This window comes from Myodes glareolus, chromosome 8 (genome assembly GCF_982192425.1).
Source record: "Myodes glareolus chromosome 8, mMyoGla1.1, whole genome shotgun sequence".
NCBI lineage: Eukaryota > Metazoa > Chordata > Mammalia > Rodentia > Cricetidae > Myodes > Myodes glareolus.
In genome coordinates, this window is record NC_142033.1 from 79,800,071 (window position 1) to 79,819,738 (window position 19,668).

At 40.2% G+C, this 19,668-nt stretch overlaps 1 protein-coding gene across 1 annotated transcript in view; it reads left to right on the plus strand.

The window, feature by feature from the left end:
• The window catches only part of Abca13 (ATP binding cassette subfamily A member 13), a 329,916-nt gene that overhangs the window by 272,602 nt on the left and 37,646 nt on the right, over window positions 1-19,668 (plus strand). Inside the window, exons 42-43 of the mRNA XM_087909185.1 lie at window positions 9,337-9,440; window positions 16,384-16,476. Coding sequence (XP_087765311.1) covers window positions 9,337-9,440; window positions 16,384-16,476 — 197 coding nt within the window. The remainder of the gene's footprint in view (window positions 1-9,336; window positions 9,441-16,383; window positions 16,477-19,668) is intronic.

A 19,668-nucleotide genomic window follows, 5' to 3' on the forward strand; every position in this document is an offset into this window, starting at 1 on the left:
TATTTTATTTTTTGTTTTTAATTGAACTATATATTTTCCCCACACCTTTCCTCCCTTCTCTCTCCATTTTCACCCTCATCCCACCCCCATGTCCCAGTTTACTTAGGAGATCTTGTCTTTTTCTCCTTCCTAAGTGCATGTCTCTTTTAGTGTGTTCTTTGTTGACTAGGTTCTCAGGGATTTTGGACTGTAGGCTGGTTATTCTGTGATTTATGTCTAAAAGTCACTTATGAGTAATAACATATTATATTTGTCTTTCTGGGTCTGTGTTAACTCACTTAGTATGCTTTTTCTAGTTCCATACATTTGTCTGCAAATTTCAAGATGTCATTATTTTTTTATCACTGAGTAGTATTCCATTGTGTAAATGTGCCACAGTTTCTTAATCCATTCTTCAGTTGAGGGCAATTTAGGTTGTTTCCAGGTGCAGGTTATTATGAATAATGCTGCTATGAACATAGTTGAGCACATGTCCTTGTGGTATGATTGAGTATGCTAGGGGTAAATGCCCAAGAGGGTTATTGCTTTGTCTTGAAGTAGATTTATTTCTCATTTTCTGAGACATTGCAATATTGATTTACAAAACAACTGTACAAGTTTACACTCCCAACAGCAATGGGGGAGTGTTCCCTTTATTCCACATTTTCACTAGTATAGGTAATAATCAGTGTTTTTGATCTTAGCCATTCTGACAGGTGTAAGGTGGTATCTCAAAGTTGTTTTGATTTGCATTATTTTTTGATGACTAAGGATATTGAGCATTTCCTTAAGTGTTTTTCAGACATTTGAGAATCCTCTGATGAGAGTTCACTGTCTAAGTCTGTACACCATTTTTATTGGATTATTTATCTTTTTATTTTAAGTTTCATGAGTTACTTGTATATTTTGAAGATCAGTCCTCTGTCTAATATGGGGTTGGTGAAGATCTTTTCCCATTCTGAAGGCAGCCATTTTGTCTTGTTGGACACATTTTTTGCTTTACAGAAGTTTCAGAATTTTAGGAAGTACCATTAATTAATTGTTTTTCTCAGTGTCTGTGCTACTGGAGTTACACTTAGGAAGTGGTCTCCTGTGTTAGTGTGTTCAAGATTACTTCCCACTTTCTTTTCTATCAGGTTCAGTGTAGTTGGTTTATGTTGAGGTCATTGATCCATTTGGACTTGAGTTTTGTGCACGGCAATAAATATAGATCTATGCATTCTTCTACATGTCAATGTCCAGTTATGCCAGCACCAAAAAGCTTTCACTTTTCCATTTTATACATTTAGCTTCTTTGTCTAAAAGCAGGTATTCATAGGTGTGGGGGTTTATATCTGGGTCTTTGATCCAATATCATTGGTCCTCCTGCCTGTTTTTAATGCAGATTTTTGAAATATGACCTGATGATTCTCTAAATTTCCTCCTTGTCTGTTGTTTTGACCCCCTTTTAAAATTCTGATTTTGTTAGTTTGAATATTCTTTCTTTGTCTTTTGCTTAGCTTGGATACAGGTTTGTATATGTTTTTGATTTTTCTCAAAGAGCCAACTCTTTGTCTCATTAATTCTTTGTATTTTTTTCTTTGTTTCTGTTTTGTTGATTTCAACTCTCAGTTTGATTACTTCCTGTGATCTAGTTTTTCTGGATGAGTTTGCTTCTTTCTGTTCTAGGGCTTTCAGGTCTTCTGTCAAGTCTTTAGTGTGGGATTTTCCTAGCTTCTTTATGTAGGCATTTGATGCTATGAACTTTCCTCTAAGCACTGCTTTAATAGTGTCCCATAATTTGGGTATACTGTATAGCCATTTTTATTGAATTTTAGGAGGTCTTTAATTTCTTATTTTTTATTTCTTTCTTGACTGAGTGGTGATTCAGCTGAGAACTGTTCAGTTTCCATTAGTTTGTGGGCTTTCTGTACTTGGTGTTGTAGAATTTTAACTTTAAACCATGATGGCCCAATAAGACACAGGGGGTTATTTCAATTTTTTTTTTTGGTGTCTGTTGTGATTTACTTTGTTATTGAGTATGTCGTCAGTTCTGGAGAGTAATCTATGAGGTGCTGAGAAGAAAGAATATTCTTTCGTGTTTGGGTGAAATGTTCTATAGATGTCTCTTAAGCCCATTTGTGTCATAACATCTTTTTGATCCTTTATTTCTCTACTAAGTTTCTGTCTGGCAGACCTGTTTAGTGGTGAGAGTGGCGTGTTGAAGTCTCCCACTATTAGAGTGTGTGGCCTGATATGTGATTTAAGCTTTAGGAATGTTCCTTTTGCAAATGAGGGTGCCCTTGTACTTGGTGCACAGATGTTCATAATTGAGACTTATTCTTCTCATTCTTCAATTCCTGTTATTCTTAGGTTTGGTGTTATCATGGTGTCCCATATTTCCTGGATATTTTATGCTAAGCTTTTGTTAGACTTAACATTTTCTTTGGTTGATGAATCTATTTCCTCTATCGTATCTTTGATGCCTGAGATTCTCTCTTCCATCTCTTATGTTGTGTTTGCTTGCATCTGTAGTTCCTGATTGTTTACCCAGACTATTTCCAGATGGCCTTCAGTTTGGGTCTTTTTTTATTGCCTCTAATTTTGTTTTCAAGTCTTGAGCCATTTATTTCACCTGTTTGATTGCTTTTTCTTGGTTTTCTTTAAGGGATTTGTTTATTTATTTCATTTTATTTTATTTTATTTTTGGTTGTCTTTTTCTCCATTTCTTTGAGAGAATTTTTCATTTCTTCTTTAAGGGCCTCAATCATCTTCATAAAGTTATTTTTAATGGCGTCTGCTTCTGTTTTATCTGCATTGAGATGTTCAGATCTTGCTGTTGTAGAACCACTGGTTTCTGGTGGCGCTGTATTCCTCTTTATGTTTTTGAGAATATTCTCACCCTGTTATCTACCCATCTCTTCCTCCAATCTGAGCAGGTGGAGCCTATGTTTCAGGGGGTCCCTTTCCTGCAATTGTGTAGTTGGGGTTGTGACTTCTTTGATCTCTTCCTCAGGTGCAGGCAAAGGAGAGCCTATGATGATCATTTCTCCGGGTACCTAAGGACCCAAGGCTTAAGTGGCCATTCCTCCTGGTTTTGGCGGGACTGAAGCTGAGGCTCCAGTGGTCAGATAAATGCTGGAGGCCACTGACTGCTGTCATAGCAGCCTGCCGCACTGTCGCTCTTGCTGCTCCTCCTGTGGTCTGGCTCTGCCTGCTGTGCTGCTGCTCTCGCTCCTCCAGGCCGTCTGGCCTGACCAAGCCTGCTGCACTATTTCTCACCTTAGAAATATTTCAATGGTACTCCATAGTTCCTAGAACTTCCCTTTCCCGCTGATGATGAGAAGAACTCAGAAAAGCCCAGGTTTATATTTATTGTAGCTGTAGTGATATATGTCCATGGCAATTCATGAGGATGGGCATGCGAGTTGTGTTTAATTTAGCATCTTCTCAAGCATGTGCAGAGAGCTTCTATTTTGGCTCTTAGTGATATGAGAGGTAGTAGAATGTCTAAGACAGTGCTCTCCACCCTCCTAATGCTGTGACCCTTTAATGCAGTTCCTCACGTTGCGGTGACCTCCTAACCATAACATTATTTTGTTGCTACTTCATTATTGTAACTTTGCTACCACTATAAATCATAATGTACAAATCTGATATGCAGGATATCTGATCTGAGACCACTGCTGGGGCCAAGATCCACAAGTTGTAAACCACTGCTCCTAGGAGATCTTAGCAGAGGTCTTTAGGTCACTGTAAAAGTGTTTGAAGTGGGCAGGAAGGTTCTAGCTCATTCCTCTTTCTCTTTACCAATTCCTGGTCATGAAGCAGAAAGCTCAGGCACACCTCTCTCCTGTGATATATTATCATGTCTTCGTGTAGAAAAGCAACAGGGCTGGTCCTGGTTTGAACCTCTAAAACCAAGTCACGTAAAGCAGTCCTTCTTTATAAATTGATTGTCTCGGTTATTTGTTATAGTGATAGAAAGCTGTCTAACATATCCATTCAGCATGGATACAGAGGAAGGCAGGAGTTCTAGCAAGGGTAGAGCAAAAGCATGGACTTATGTCAAGGTAGTCTGTCCTCTAGCTGGGAATGGCCAATTCAGGTTGCCTTACCTAAGGGAAAGGATTTATTGTGAATAAATAGAGCCAACTATTGTGTATTTAAAAATTACTGATAATGTGTACAATCATTTAAACATGTAAAGAGTATTCTTCCTATGCCATTGTATTGTGTATTTAAAATTTGCTCTAAATGTGCCCAGTCATTTAACCAAGTAAAGACTGTTCTTCCTATGCAATTGATAAGAATTTAAATAGCACAGTCCATTCAAAGTTTCACCTTGGAAGACAGTCCCAGGGGCATTCAAAGTCTAGGAAGTAAAAGTGATCTTTTTATACTGTTCACACATGAAAACAGCATTTCCCCGGGGAAGTTAATGGAGACTCAGAAGAACTGGGCTAGAAGAATTATTTTGTCATCTACTGGGTGGGTCTTAGAAACTCTGCTTGTTCTTGCTTTGCTGCTAAAAGGTCCAATATAAATGCTATTTATTTATCATAATGAAATCTGTCTCTATCTATCTATCTATCTATCTAGCTAGCTAGCTAGCTAGCTAGCTAGCTGTCTATCTTCATCTTCATCATCATCATCATCATCATCATCATCATCATCATTATCATCATCATCTCTTGTCCCGTTCTGCTATGACACTATCCTGTCAAGATGAGGCAGGTTGTATTGAGTGTAGAGATCATTGGCATTCATCACTTTTGACTGAACAGTCTTACACTTACGTAGGCATGGCATGTTTCCTCATTCCATAGGATCTCTACTCCAGAGCCATTTCCTTGGCTCATTGTACACTCAAGGTTTTCTTCTTTCCCATACCCTCAACCCTCTCATTCTGAGTGTCCAGAACTCTGGCACAGTGGCGAAGTGACCAGGTTTAGATGTGCTACTACAGTTCCTCAGCGTGTCCTTGAACATGTGTGCCTATTGTCTCCTTGTCACAAAGCAGCACTCTTAATTGTGTCTGTCTTTTAGAGATGTTGAAAGCAATAAATTAATCTATGTTAAGTATGTCACCCAGTGCCTGGCAAGTTACTGCAATGATGGTGACATTCAAATCATCAGATTAAAGTAATGCCTTTGACATTCTCCACAGAGGCAAGAAGTGGGCAAAATCCAGAAAGATTTAAAATAACCCACTCAACCTTCTGTCTGAGCAATACCAGCTTCTACTTTTTATTTTCTTACGTTTTCATCAGTACATATACATCACTTGATTTGCAGAAAAGACCAAGTGTATGTTTTCCTGTTCAGTGTTTCTCCCCCATTCCCCTTCTGCTTTCCTCTTTGGGGAAAGCTGATGGCCAGAAGCTCTTAAGAGATATATGTTTAGTGTTCCCTAGCTGCAAAAAGCACAGACATGCATCACACTAGCTGGGCTAGACTTCCCTTAAAAGTGGCTGCGACAACAAGTACTTGAGAGTTTATTGAAGAGGAAAGCTTCAGGTTCCAAGAAACTTCAATTTATTTGCTGTTTTTCAATAAATGATGCCTTTTCTACTACCATATATCTTTCTGGTGGAGGTCATTCTGAAAGTTTATGGAAGTAGAGGTTTCATTTTAAAAACATCACGTTTGACTTTCCTTACCAGTTCGCCAGGAGAAACTAAGCTGGTGGGAAAAATGTCTCCCCTCCTTGCAGTTTTACTGAAGCATCATTGATACATATGAGCAATATAAATTAAATAAATGAAATATACAATGTGATATTTTACTATAAACTTACATTTGTAATGATGACCATAGCCAAGCTGAATGACCTACTGGTTACCCCACATAGTGACGTCAGTTGCTGAGGATAAAATTCTAACCACTCAACACAGTTCTGTTGATTACAGACCCTGTCAGTTCAGTTTTCCCACTATCAATCAGGTTATTACAGGTTTGGTCACTGAGAGAACAGAGACTCATTGTTGACTGTTCTAGAGGTTGGAAGTCTTAGAGGTTGGAGGTCCTGGATTAGGGTATAGGTATGTGATGATAATCCATTTTCAAGATGACTTCAATCGTGCCTCTTCTAGAGGGGAGAAATGTTGTGTCTTCATGTGGCAGAAGTCACAGATACAAAAAAAAGGATGTCTAATACCTTCCTTAATAGGTAAACCAATGGCACCCATGAGGGTAGAATCCTTATAAAGCAATCACTTCCCAAAGCGACACCTCCAGGTCCAGTTTCAGTGGGGACTATGTCTCAATTTGGAGAGCACAAAACATTCCATCCACAGAGATCCCCAATCCAGACTTGATTCTGATTGGTTAACTAACTGAAGTGTTCTGTCCTTTGGCCAGTGTCTACCCAGTTTCCCACGTTCCACCTCCAGAAACTTCTCTTCTGCTTTTTGTTTTTCTGAGTTTTAGAGTTGATGTGCAGGTGTGATTTCCCTCCTCTCACTCCCCTTGTATTGACCCCCACGGAATCTTTAATTATAATTGTCAGTGACATGCACACACACACACACACACACACACACACAGAGAGAGAGAGAGAGAGAGAGAGAGAGAGAGAGAGAGAGAGACAGACAGACAGACATGCACACACACTTGCACATACACATGTACACACACACATGTGCATACACATAAGCACACACCCTGCTGAGTCCATGCTTGTTGCTCATATGTGTATTTTTTCGGGATGACCACTTGGGGTTGGATATCAGGAAGTTTGTTCCTGAAGAAAGCTGATTCTCCCTCTCTCATCAGCAATCGATTACTTGTAGTTCTTCATCGAAAGGTGGGATTTTACAGAATTTTCTCCATCCACATTGATATCTAGATTGCTGTGGTCATTATGCAAGTCTTGTTTAGGTTATCACATTGTTGAGATTACATGGGTGAAACTATCATATTTCTAAAAGACACTATATGACAACAGATATTCTGGATTTTATAATTTTCCTATCCTTCTCTGTTATGTTTCCAGGCCTTATATGCACGTTGTATTGTATCAGCTGGGGCTAGCCAGGCACCTCATGGTCACATATTCTCTGCATTTTGATCAGTTATAGATCATTGTAATAGTCTCTATTTGTTGCAACAAGAAACTTCTTTGGTGAGAAATGAGAACTATACTTATTTTTTTTGCTTTTTTATTTTATTTTATTTTCATTTTTTTATTAAAAATTTCTACCTCCTCCCCTTCTCCCACTTTCCTCCCTTCCTTCCCCTCACCCTCTCCCCCTCCTTCTCCAGGCCAAAGAGCAGTCAGGGTTACCTACCCTATGGGAAGTTCAAGGTCCTCCCCGCTCCCCCCAGGTCCAGGAAGGTGAGCATCCAAACAGACAAGGCTCCCACAAAGCCCGTCCATACAGTAGAATCAAAGACCAGCACCATTGTCCTTGGATTCTCAATCAGCCTCCACCGTCAGCCATATTCAGAGAGTTTGGTTTGATCATATGCTCCATCAGTCCCATTCCAACTGGCCTTGGTGATCTCCCATTAGATCTGTCCCACCGTCTCAGTGGGTGAACGCACCCCTCATGGTCCTGACTTCCTTGCTCATGTTCTCCCTCCTTCTGCTCCTTCAAGTCCTGCCCAACATTTCTATTTTAGTAGTAAGGTCTTTCTTTCAAGTTCTAGAAGGCAAGAGAGAAAGGTTCCCGTTGCCTGGTTTTGTGCAATAGTTCGTAGATCTTAGCATAACATAATCACTCCATTGGCAAATGTCCACTGAAATGGACATTTCAGTGTATGTATGCAAACACACACATATTTATATAAAATAATATTTTCCTTTATCTTTTTAAAACATCCTCAATGTTATCTTTCCTTCCTTCATTTCCTCTCGCACTGCAATCCTTAGTTCACATGCCCCTGCTGCATTGTATCCACAACTCCCTTCAAAGCACCTGTGTCCTGCTGTCCCCCTCTCTAGAATTTCTCATGTTTGGTCCATGCATCTGATGTTGGGCACTTCCCAACACTGGCTGATGTAAGGAGTGACGCAGCAGATGTGGTAGTGTATATCTGTATGCCGCCATTCATCTCATCCACTCTGGTTGAGTGCATGGGAGTGGATCTACTGGGTTGTGGTGCACAGGAGTGGACCTGCTGGGTTATAGTGCACAGGAGTGGACCTGCTGGGTTGTAGGATTATGCGGTTGCTGCCTTTCTTGTCAGTCTGCAATGACTACTCTAAATTACCTTTGTTCCAGCAGTGCATAAGGCTAGCCTTTTCCCCTGTGAATGCTTGCCTCGCCATTTTCCAGTCTTTCTCCCTTTCTTCTTTGAGTGGGTAATTTTAAATAGTCTTTGTTTATGACTTCTTCATTGGCTGCATCAAGTCTACAGTAAAATCTCCGTTACACCTATCATTTTGCTCTCTGAAGTTTGCTTCAGAACCATCAGTTCCTCACACCTGATTTTCCTCTCCTTGGAAGCCACTGTTTTGTTCATATGTTGTTTTCTTGATTCTCTTGACTTTCTTACTTGTAATCACTTGTAGCCCACTGAACTTTCCCAAGATGACAATCTCCAATCCTGTCACTCAACTCACCATTGTTCAGTGCGCTAAGGTTGTTACTGGGATGTTGCTGTGTGCATTTGGTGGTATCATGGTTGCATGAAATCTTACATTGCTGTCTCAGATCTGCAACAGTCATCCTACAGGACCATCTAGATAACTGATTTTTGGAGGAGCACGTTCACCAGTCAGTCAGGTGAAATGATTTGGGGGACATTCAGACCTCCCCTCTATATGTGCACATACAATGTTGGTCACTTGTGGCAGGTGTATGCAAATTCTTCAGGCTAAGAGATTTCTATTTGTTTTCTCAGGGTAATTTACTATATATTCATTCTTGTGTGTTCTCTTCCTACTGAGACATGCTAGCAGTTTGTGAGGGCTTCTGTGTTTGTTTCTATAGGGGTGCCCTCAGGCACCTACCAAGGCAAAGGGCAATTGAGGCATGTAGAGAGTCTGACCCCTATATACTGGGTTCAGTGGAGAACCCCACACCATGAAGTCTGGTCTTTAGCCTCTTTTTGCTTCTTCTAGCCTTACTAAATATTTCAGAATGCCAAAGACCTTAGGTAAGGTACAATGAGTAGGCTTGTGTTTAATAACAATAACAAAGGCCTCTTGTGTGGCTCCCTGCAGTAGTAGTGGAGTCAGGGTCACATGTGTCACTTCTCTTCCTGCTCCATCCTACATGGATAGCAGGGAAGGGAACCCAATGGCCATTTGCCTGTTAGTATTACAGTGAGGGCTTCCTCCCTGCCGGGTTCTGTATTCATGTGATAGTAGATGTCCATTCCGGTCTGCGCTCACCAAATGACCACCACTGTGCGTTTTCTTCCTCTCAGGATGAACCCAGCTCTGGGATGGACCCCTGCTCTAAGCGGTACCTGTGGCAAACCATAACGCAGGAGGTTCGGGATGGCTGTGCTGCGGTGCTGACCTCTCACAGGTGAACTGTCCCCTCTGACTGCCAGATCCCGAGCAAGGCTTGGTAGCAATGACGTCACCCAGAGAATGGCACTTCATTAGTCTGCAATTCCAGGAACACTCTGGGAGACTAAACAGAGAGGGGTTATATCAGATGGTCAAGGCCTATAGAGGAATAGGGTTAGTACTGAGCCTTTCCATGAACGGTGACTATATATCCACTCAAACTGTGATGTTCAGGTAAGGGCTGGACTCTGTCTGCCTTTCTTAAGGATTCCCCAACTCCTTTCTACCCAGAACCCCACTATTGCCACCTGTAAATCATCTAAACTGCCTGCCTTCCCAACTGCTACTGGATCTCATTACAGAATTAATTTTGTAGTTAGAATTCCCTACCAGAGTCCCTAATAAAACCCTTATGTGCCATGCAGCAGTACAAATGTAGATTTCATGAAGCCATTGCTTAGAGGGTGATAGCGTTTCGTTAATGACAACTCTGAAGATGAAATGAAGAACCGGTTGTAAGTTTAGGCTTGACTTTCCTTCCATGTTTAACTAAAGTATGCTATGAATAAGGTGTCAGGAACTGTTAAGATCTGAAACTTGACATTTGTGAGCATTTCATAGTAATAGAATTATATAATACATTTGGATCTGACCACTTTCATGTAGAGAGCATTTAATGCTTATCCAGCACATGTCGATAGTTCCTTCTTTATTTTTACTGCATAGTGCGTGATTAATACTTTAAGAAATAGGGATGGCACTGTGGCTCAGTGGCTAAGTTCACTTGCTGTGCACTTATTGGGGCCCAAATTCGCTTGCCCAAACCCACAGTTGAACAAGAGAAACACCTCCTAAAAGCTGTCTTCTAATCTCCATAAACATGTCAAAGCATGCGTGTGCCCACAGTCACACACATACACATACGTGAGAAATAATAACCAAAAAGCATGTATCTGTCTGTAGTGGGACATTTGCTACCCTGAGTAAACCCTCAGAGGCATACATCATCTTCATCTGAATCCATGCTTATAGTGTCGGGCTTTCCATGGCTTTGGAAAAAATACCCAATGCTAAGATACAGCCTTAGCTTCCTACATTGTCTGAAAAGTTCATCCTGTTCCCCTGTTCGCCCTTCCTTCTGCCGACCTCTGGCAATCAGACATTCTACTGCCTGTATAGTTGTGCCTTATCCAGAAGTCACACATCTGGAATCCCACACAAGCCTTTCACGTCTGGCTTCTTTTCCTGTTTCCCTCATTTTCTCCTTGTTTATAAGCCCATTGCCTTTCAACAGCGAGCACTGTTCTATTGTCTGGCAGTGCCGGAGTTTACTTATCTGCTCACGTACTGACAGATGCTTTGATTACTGACAAGTTTGGGTAATTACGAGCAAAGCTGTTATAAACATCCATGTGCAGGTTTTTATGTGGATGTGTTTCAGACCTTTTGAGGAAATGCCAAGCAGCTAGATTTGTTGGACTGTGCAATGAGCTCGTGTTTGACTTGCCAAGAATCCCTCTTTTCTTTTGGTAGCAATACAAATTAAACCTAGAGCCCGACACACACTAGGCACACGATTTACCACTGAGCCGCATTCCCACCTCTCATTTATCTTTTATTTGGAGGCAAAGTTTCAAAGTTGCCCTGGGTGGCCTTCAATTTCCTCCCTAGTTCAGGATAGCCTTAAAGCTATGTTCTCTCTATGTTAGTTAGACCCCCAAGTCACTGGGAATATAAACCTTTATCACAAGACCCCTAGTATCATCATTTTCTTCTTCTATTTTTGTGACTTTGTATTTACATTTTATTATTTAGGTGGAAGAGCTTACACATACTGAGTCTTGTTAGATCCTGTGGTAAAATCTCTTCTTGAATGTATGCTTTCAAATGTTTTCTCTTAGTCTATGACTGTCTTTGGGAATATTAATATTTAAGGTTTTTCTATTAAATTTAACTGTTCTTTGTTTTTGCGGTTTGTACTTAGAAATTATAGCTACGAACTTTTGGTGTTCGATTCATGAGAACACTTGTTCTTAGATAGGGTAATACTGCTAGCTCTTAATAATCTTTGCTCTACTTAAAGCTGTTTATATTTATATATACTATAATGAAAGAATCTCAACTCACTGCTATGCATGTGTCTGTCTATTTGTTCAAGAACTGTTTTTGTGGGAAAACTACTCATTCCCCATTGTTTAATGGAGGAAGTGTTGCAGGTAATCAATTCTCTGTGATGGACAGTCTTCCTCTTCATGTTGGGACCTGTTCATGCCCTCAGTGCACAGGACTATCCCCATTACAGGGCATTTTTTGAGACATGGCCAACAAGCTGTGTGACTTCACCATCTTTTTTTTTTTCCTATTACTGAACCTTTCATTCATTCACACACATTTCCTAGTCTCCCCTGTGGTTTATTCCTGACACACAGTTTATTTTGAAATGTTCTTTAATTTTCAACGTTTTTGGAAATTTTCCTAGTTCTTCCTGTTGCACCATTTAAATTTAACCCTGGTAGGCTTGAAGAAAGGTTGATTTCTATCATTTAAAATTTATTAGAAGACTTTAAATTGCCTATAGCAGGGGTCAATAAAGGAATTATGGTCTATTTCCCATAAAGCCTTTTTGTTGAAGGGTGAACATGTTAGATGACAGTGCATCTCTGGACACTGAAAAGAAGTTTGTAGCTATTGCCATATTTTAATTTAATATTTCCCCATTTTGTTTTATTTTATCTTCTGGATATTTATTCCAAGATTGAATAGTTTCTGCGGATCTCTAGGTCTTCTGAGTTTTTCCTCTCTCACCTTGGAAGTGGGTGTAGGTTCCTATTGAGATTTTCAGCTCATCTCCAGGCCTATCTTCACCTGCCCTCAGTGGCCTGTTGCTGAATCCATGCAGGGGGATAGTGGCCCACAGGAGGCCACAGGTGAACATATTCTTACTTTGTCAGGGGTTTTTGTCATCATCTTTACAGAGTCACATGCTACATAACCGTTGGCCCATTCTTGGAGTTGTGAAATGGTTTCATTTTTAGTCATGTCCAAATTTCTAGTTGGTTTTGGGGACAATAATCTGACAATTTTCTCACTCAGATGTAGCCCGGAGGACAATTTTCTCACTCAGATGTATCCCGGAGGACCTCACCTGAGTTTTTGTTTCTATTCTGTTTTGCTTTCCAAAGGAACATTTTTTTTTTGCTGAAACAAGTTAATTTGATACTTATTTGACTTTACAATAATGTATATGTGTTTCTGCTATAGATGTTCACATTGCTCTGGAGTTTTAGTGGTTGCACACAGATAAACTGACTCTGCTTGCATCTGTTGCTGGCACAGGCATGATATTTGATGTCCAACCATGGATCCTTAGATGTGTAGAGTAGTATAATGGTGAAATTTCTTTTTATTTCTCATAATATATGTAATTATTGTAAACTATTCCCTCAAAAAGACCACTTACCACTGAGGTTTCTCTTTGAAAACCTCCTATTCATTTGCTTCCATGTCAGTATTCTACATTTGCATATACACAGATTGATTTCTTCCTATTCATCCAATATAAAGATGTGAATGACTCGGTGGGAATGAAGATGAGGGAGGCCTGTGTGATTCTGTGATTTTGATGCAATATTTTCCTCTGCGGATGCCTTAACACACAACATTCTTGGGCAAACATAAGGCAGGAAATGAGTGGGAGGGACTGATAATTGTCAATCCTGGAAAGGACATTTGGCTTTCTCCTACGTTTCAGTACTGGTGCCAAAGTTCCAGTACCAGGCTTTAAGTCCCAGTCTACCCCCTCACCACTTATCTATACCATGCAGAATAACTACCCAGGGAAGAACGTCCATGATCCCTTTGTGTTTAAGTAAATGACCCATGGTTGGCTTCACTGTTGGCCAGTCGTAGGCTTTGTGTTTTCTTCTTTTTATAAAAGACAGTCAAAGTAAGTTCTCTGCCCTGAGCTCTGGCTCAGATTTTGTTGTGCCCACAGACACTGAACATGTGGTAGAGTACACTTAGACCTGCCACGTCATTCACTTTGAGTTTGAAGCTCACACAAACAGTGATGTAACCCTCCATTTGTTCAAAGTACATTTAAGATATTAGTGTACAAATAACTTTGTGTTCTTCCAACAACAGCGTCATTAACATGATAAGACATGTTAAGTTTAAGTTAGTTAAGGAAACAGAGGCTGGACGTGGTGACATTGACATACCATCAGAGTGACTCTGGAGGCTGAAGGGTTGAAATTAATTTAAACTGCCTTTGTGGGCTACATAGTGAGTTCAAACCCAGCATGGGAAATTTAGTGAGAACTATCCAGAAAGACAAATAAAATATGTACTCACTTATAAGTGGCTTTTACACAGAAAGCAAAGAAAAACCAGCCTACGATCCACAACCGTAGAGAACCTAGACAACATAGAGAGGACCCTACGGGAAATATACATGGACCTAAATACGAAAGAGAAAAAGACAAGATCTCCTGAATCAATTCGTTGCATGGGGGTTACAGTAGAGGATAGAAAGGGAGAGGAGAAGAAGGGAAGGGATCAGAGAAAAATGTATAGCACAATAAAAACAAGAAAAAAGAAAAGTAAAGAGGGAGCGAGGGTTTTCTCTGGTGGTCCAGTGCTTGCCTAGCAGGCGCAAGCCTCTGGATTTAGTTCCCAGTCCTACAAAAGTTTATGAACAAGCAAAGAACTAGACAGAGAAAGCCCGTAGAAAACCACTTGCACTGTTAACTGTGTTCTTTCAGGCCAACACATGGCATATGGGTCCAGTCCCCAATGTGACTCTCGGGCTTCTTAATGGACTTCCTATTTTCCTTCTTTCCGAGTCACTTGAAATTCTTTCCTGTGAGGTAGTCCAGGAGAGAGTAGACCTGAGTTGAGGTCTCTACAGGGCAGGGACTTCCGAGGTTACTGGTATAGTAAGTGGTTATACAACTGACTGCATTTCCAAGTTCCTAGAAAAGAAATCTTTGTGAAATATACTTTTTCAAAATTTATGGCATTTTTACTCCACTGTCTGCATATGAGATGACCCATTTTGAGTTTCTAAAAAAATGTCTATAACTATCTGGGTATTTGTTGACTGGACAATTCACTGTTTTCATTAGAAATGGAATAGAGGGGACGAGACATTTGTGTTTCAACACAGAACTAAGGATCGAACATCTCGTGTTCTGTCTGCTTTGTTGGTATGTTTTTTTTAATTGTTTAGCAAATATTTAGTTTACTAAATTGGACTTTGATTTTTATTAATTCTTTGAGAATTTCAGACAATGTCAGCTCCTCCAAGACTCCCCTTGTCTTCCTTACCCATTCAACTTTGTGCCATTGTTTTGTTTTTGTATTTTTTTTCCAGTCCATAAAGCCCAACTTGTTCTATTTATGTAGTTTTGTGAGAGTCTGGCCACCCACTGGAACATAGTTGACTTTCTCAGGGCCATACCATTAAAGGAAACCTAGTAGCTAGGAGAAGAACCTCATGCCCACCTTCCCCTTCCATGCTGGGGTTTTGTCTGGCCTTGACTTCCTGGATTTTCTGCATGCTCCCATAATCACCATGAGTTCCCATGTGCACCGGTCTTCTTGTGTTTGGAAGACACTCTTTCCTTGCAGCCTCTGGCTCTCATCATAATGATCCCTAAACCTTGGGAGGAAGGATGTAAAGTAAATATCCCCTTTAAGGATGGATATTCTGCATTCTCTTTTAAATGCTACCACTGTGTTTTGACACTTTTGTTAGAACTCTGGAATTTTGGATTGTCAAGTATATCCAGAATCCCCTCCAGAGTGTGTTCCACTACTGTTATGTTTAGAAAGTGTGCCCCATACTCACTCATTTCTGTCTTTGTACTATCTATGGTGTGTTTGGGGCTTTTTTGTTCTAATGCTGTTTTCTGGTATAACGTTAATGTGTTTCCTCTTTGTAATCCAGCATTGTAACAACCTCTTCTAGTGCTGTCTTCTTGCACAACTTTTTCTATACTTTCCTTTCTCTAATTTTAAATTTTAAGATTTCCAGCATCGTCATGGGGGTGATTGCATGTTGATTTGCATTATAGTCCATTTACATAATAATTTGTGAAACATAGTTATAATCATTATGAATATGAATATTAAAATAATGTACTTTAAATCATAGTTACATGTTAAAAGTTTATCTCTAGTATTTTATTTCATATTTTACATGCTATTAAAACATAAAATATTTTTTAAAATTGTGAGGTCTTTGCTTTAATGAAATGTTATTCTTTTAAATTATGTCACTTTGCTCCTCTTTTTCCCTTCTTCCAACCCAATGCAGGTCGTCTCTCTCCAGCCCCCCTCATGTCACCTCCTGAGTCTCAAATTGATAACCTCTTTTTCTTTAATATTGATACATTCATACATATTCTATCCACGTCTGCACAGATATGTAAATACAACCTAATGAATTCATTTTGTTGCTTGTGTGTACATGGTTTCCAGCTGACCCCTTTGTACTGGATAACCAATAGCGAACTCATCTTCTATTCATTTCCATATTATAACAGTTTCCTATTTTTGAAATACTTTCCCCTGTTTCATTGATTCAAGATTTATTTACTTTTCACTTGTCAGTAAAGTTTTGTTCATTCTCTTTGTAAAGAATTCATGTATTATTTAAGATCCCCTGTACATCCATTTTTGTAGTTTTGATGATTGCTAAATGATTCTTTCCTGTATATTTTATTGTCAGTTGTTCTTCCAGACACAAAGATAAGTTAATGACCTTCACTAAGTTGTCTGTCTAAATAAAATCTTAGGCATATTCAAATCATGTTATTTCATTTTCGTGAGTGTTCTATATTAAAAGTTACTTAATTTGGACCAGTGGTATTTTTGCCTCCTTTTTCTTTCTAAAGCTTGAACAGGGCTCATACCTTTATGGCATGGCTTATTTCTACCCGTTTATTTCCTCTCAGCATGGAAGAATGCGAGGCCCTGTGTACCAGGCTAGCCATCATGGTGGACGGCAGCTTCAGGTGTCTCGGCCCCCCTCAGCACATCAAGAACAGGTATTGAGTTCCTTTGTCTGTTTCAATGATTTCTGCCAATCCAGCAGCATGACGTCTGTTGTAACAAAGGCTCTTTCCAAACTGTTTGCTCCAATTAATTTCTCCTGACATCTAGTAGTGGATGGGGATTCTGGGAAACTTAGGGCCAGTAAAGATAACTATAATTATCAAGTCAAAGACAGCAATCCCCAGGCAGTTTCTTTAAAACATTTTGCTTCCTTTTTCCCAGGAGGCACTGTGCCCTCATTTGTTCTGACAAAGGGAATGAGGAGAAGATGATTGCAGGGTCCAGATAAAGTCTGGAGGAAAAATGATCACCTTACACACAGAGTGCTTCGTCCAAAGGTGGTGCCACTATATGTCTCTCCTACAGTCAAAGTGCATCAGAGTGCCCGCTTTCCCACAAGATGTTGTTTGAAAAGGTGTCTGACAACATAAGAGGGTAAAGGAGGGTCACTGTGGTTCCCTTTTGTTATGACTGATGAAGAACCAAAGACATTTTGTTCTTGAATCTGTTAGCTCTCTCCCCATTAACCATTACTCTGTGTCTTCCTTTCATTCAGTTCTTGGAAGCTTATTTTCTTGTGGGAGTCTTTGAACACTTTATAACTGGGTATAGCTCATATATTTTAGAATATCTTGAATAATTTTCCTTTTCCTTTTGTGTGTGTGTGTGTGTAGTTGTGTATGCGTGTGCATGCAAGGGTGTGTGCACATGCATGTAGAGGAGCCTATAGAGGCTCCAGGGGACTTTGGATCTCTTGGACTTGGAATTACACATTTTGGTGACCCATCCAGTGTGGTGTTGAGTTATAAACTCTGGCATTCTGATAGAGTAGTTAGCACCTTGAAGTTTCAGCCATCTCTCCAGCTCCATCAGTGATCTTCGAATTTCCTCTACACTGTTTAATCATAATTTTTATAGGAAAATATATTTTTCCCTTCTTTGAAAATACATTCTTTTATAACACAATATATCCTGATTATAGTTTTCTCTCTTTCTATTCCTCTCACTTCCTCTCCCAGCCTACATCTGGATCCACTCCTTTTCTGTCTACAGAATAGCATAGTCTTTTAGGTTGGTAAATCTTTTCACTTTCTTTTAGTATTTTTTGGGTTAGAATTACGCATCATTCTTGATAGTTATATGTACCTGCTATGTATGTATGCTTGGCAGTTATATGCACCTGCTATTTCCAGATAATATGTAATGTGTAACTACTTTTACTTTATGGAAACCGTAACACTCAAGATAGAAATAGCACGTGTGGGGTGGGTGACATGCTTCTAGCGGCTTCAAGTGAGGCAGTGCTGTGGAGGAAAAGGCCTTGCTGTTTCTCACGCCTCTGATCAACCATTTGCCCGATGAACCTGTTAGAGGCTTCCGCCGCTGTGTGCTCTGTTTACCTGTACTGAGTTTCTTCAGAAGAAAAGAACATTACGCACTCTCTAACCTTTATGAATGCTTATGTATAGCTCTATAGCCCGTTCCTTATTGTCAAGTGATTTATAGTCAAGTCTGGCTGCCTGCCTTTTGCTTCTAGCTAAAATTGGCCACAGAAGTCAGTTGAAGAATCCCACAGGAGGAGTCATCTGCTAGCTGAAACCATCTGCAGTCTCAACAATTTCTACCCGTTTCAAATTTTTGTCCTGATGTGAGTTGTGGGTTGATGCTGAATTGTTGGTGAATATAGATAATAGAGTTTATTCAGCTAAAACTGGTTTGTGGTATAGCCACTGGGATACTAATGTTAATACAGGTTTTAAGAATGCAGTTTATGTTCTCCTGTAACAAATGTACTAGAAATAAACATATACAAATCCTGTTGTGATTAAAAAAAAAATAAGGGATCATTCCTGGATTTCTCTACCTAGGAGTCAGGAACACTATGTAAAACTGATGTAGGAATCCGTCTTCCTCTTCCCCATCCTTGGAAGCAAAAGGAAGTAGGTATTAGTAACACTCTGCCAGGAGCAAAGAGCTCATTCTTCTCATCCCTAGCCCACCTCCCTGATTCTGTCGGGCAGATCCTAGGAACAGGGTATTCCCCTGCTTCACTTTATGGCACTGACATTTCTGACCATCCTTTGTTGGCAGTTTGAGTCAAATTCCCCATATACAGTGTCCCGTTGCTATTGTGATTGTATATATGACCTCTTTCCCTAGGATCTTACCACAGCTCACATATCCCTAATAATCAGAGAAGGTCCCCTAACAATACATACCCATTCTCCTGTTGCCATCTAGACACTATGTCTCACCCTATTGCTTGCTCAGACCACCCTCCCCCTTAATTCACTGCTTTAAAAGTCCTATGGGCCAGAAAAAAAGCTGAAAAGATACTGTGTTACCCAAAGGTCCCAAAACAAAGAGGGATCACACAGAGAGGCCAGGTGGAAAAACATACAAGAGTCTTCCCCCACAAACAGTTAATAAAAGTGTGCACGAGGACCTTTATTGTGCTTCCATTAGAAACAGGTGACATGGATCAGTCAGGCATGGGACTGGCAGACCATGGCGTATGGTATGTGGTGGCTCTAGTTTAAAGGGCAGATGAATGATAGCCCAGTTATGACCTCCCAGTTGGAAGATGATGGAAAGACAGGAACCGCACCAGCTGGTTTCTTTTTGTGAATGAATTTGTATGAGATACTTTGCTGTCTTGAGAAGCTGGCCACTCCTAGAAAGGAAAGCCCATCAAGAACTAGTAAGGCCCTCAGTCACCATAACATTGGAACACATCACATAAACACAGTGACTTGTTTCAGGATCATTGGAGATGAGCCATGGGGCCATTGATGTAGAACCATCATATCCTACCTGCCCTGTGAGGGCCACAGGGGACCATGTGCAGAAGATGGTAGGTTGCTCAGACTTTGCCGAGGTCCTGGGCTGTCGCTCCTTTGGTGGAGTTTACTCTTCCTGACAATGGTGACTATCTGCTTAGTCACATTCTGAATACCATTCATTTGTAACATTCAGAGGTCATGGATTTTTTAGCACATGGTCCTGGACCGTGAGCCACTCAAACAGAACTCTGTGTGATTATGACCATTGCCTGTGGCAAATGGCCCAGAAGAAACTGCAGTAGGTAACCCCCTAACCGAGGGTGTGTGTGTGTGTGTGTGGAAAGCAAGCTCTTATTTTCGCTCTGAGGTTGGTTTTTACCCAAGTTATAATTTAGGAAATGT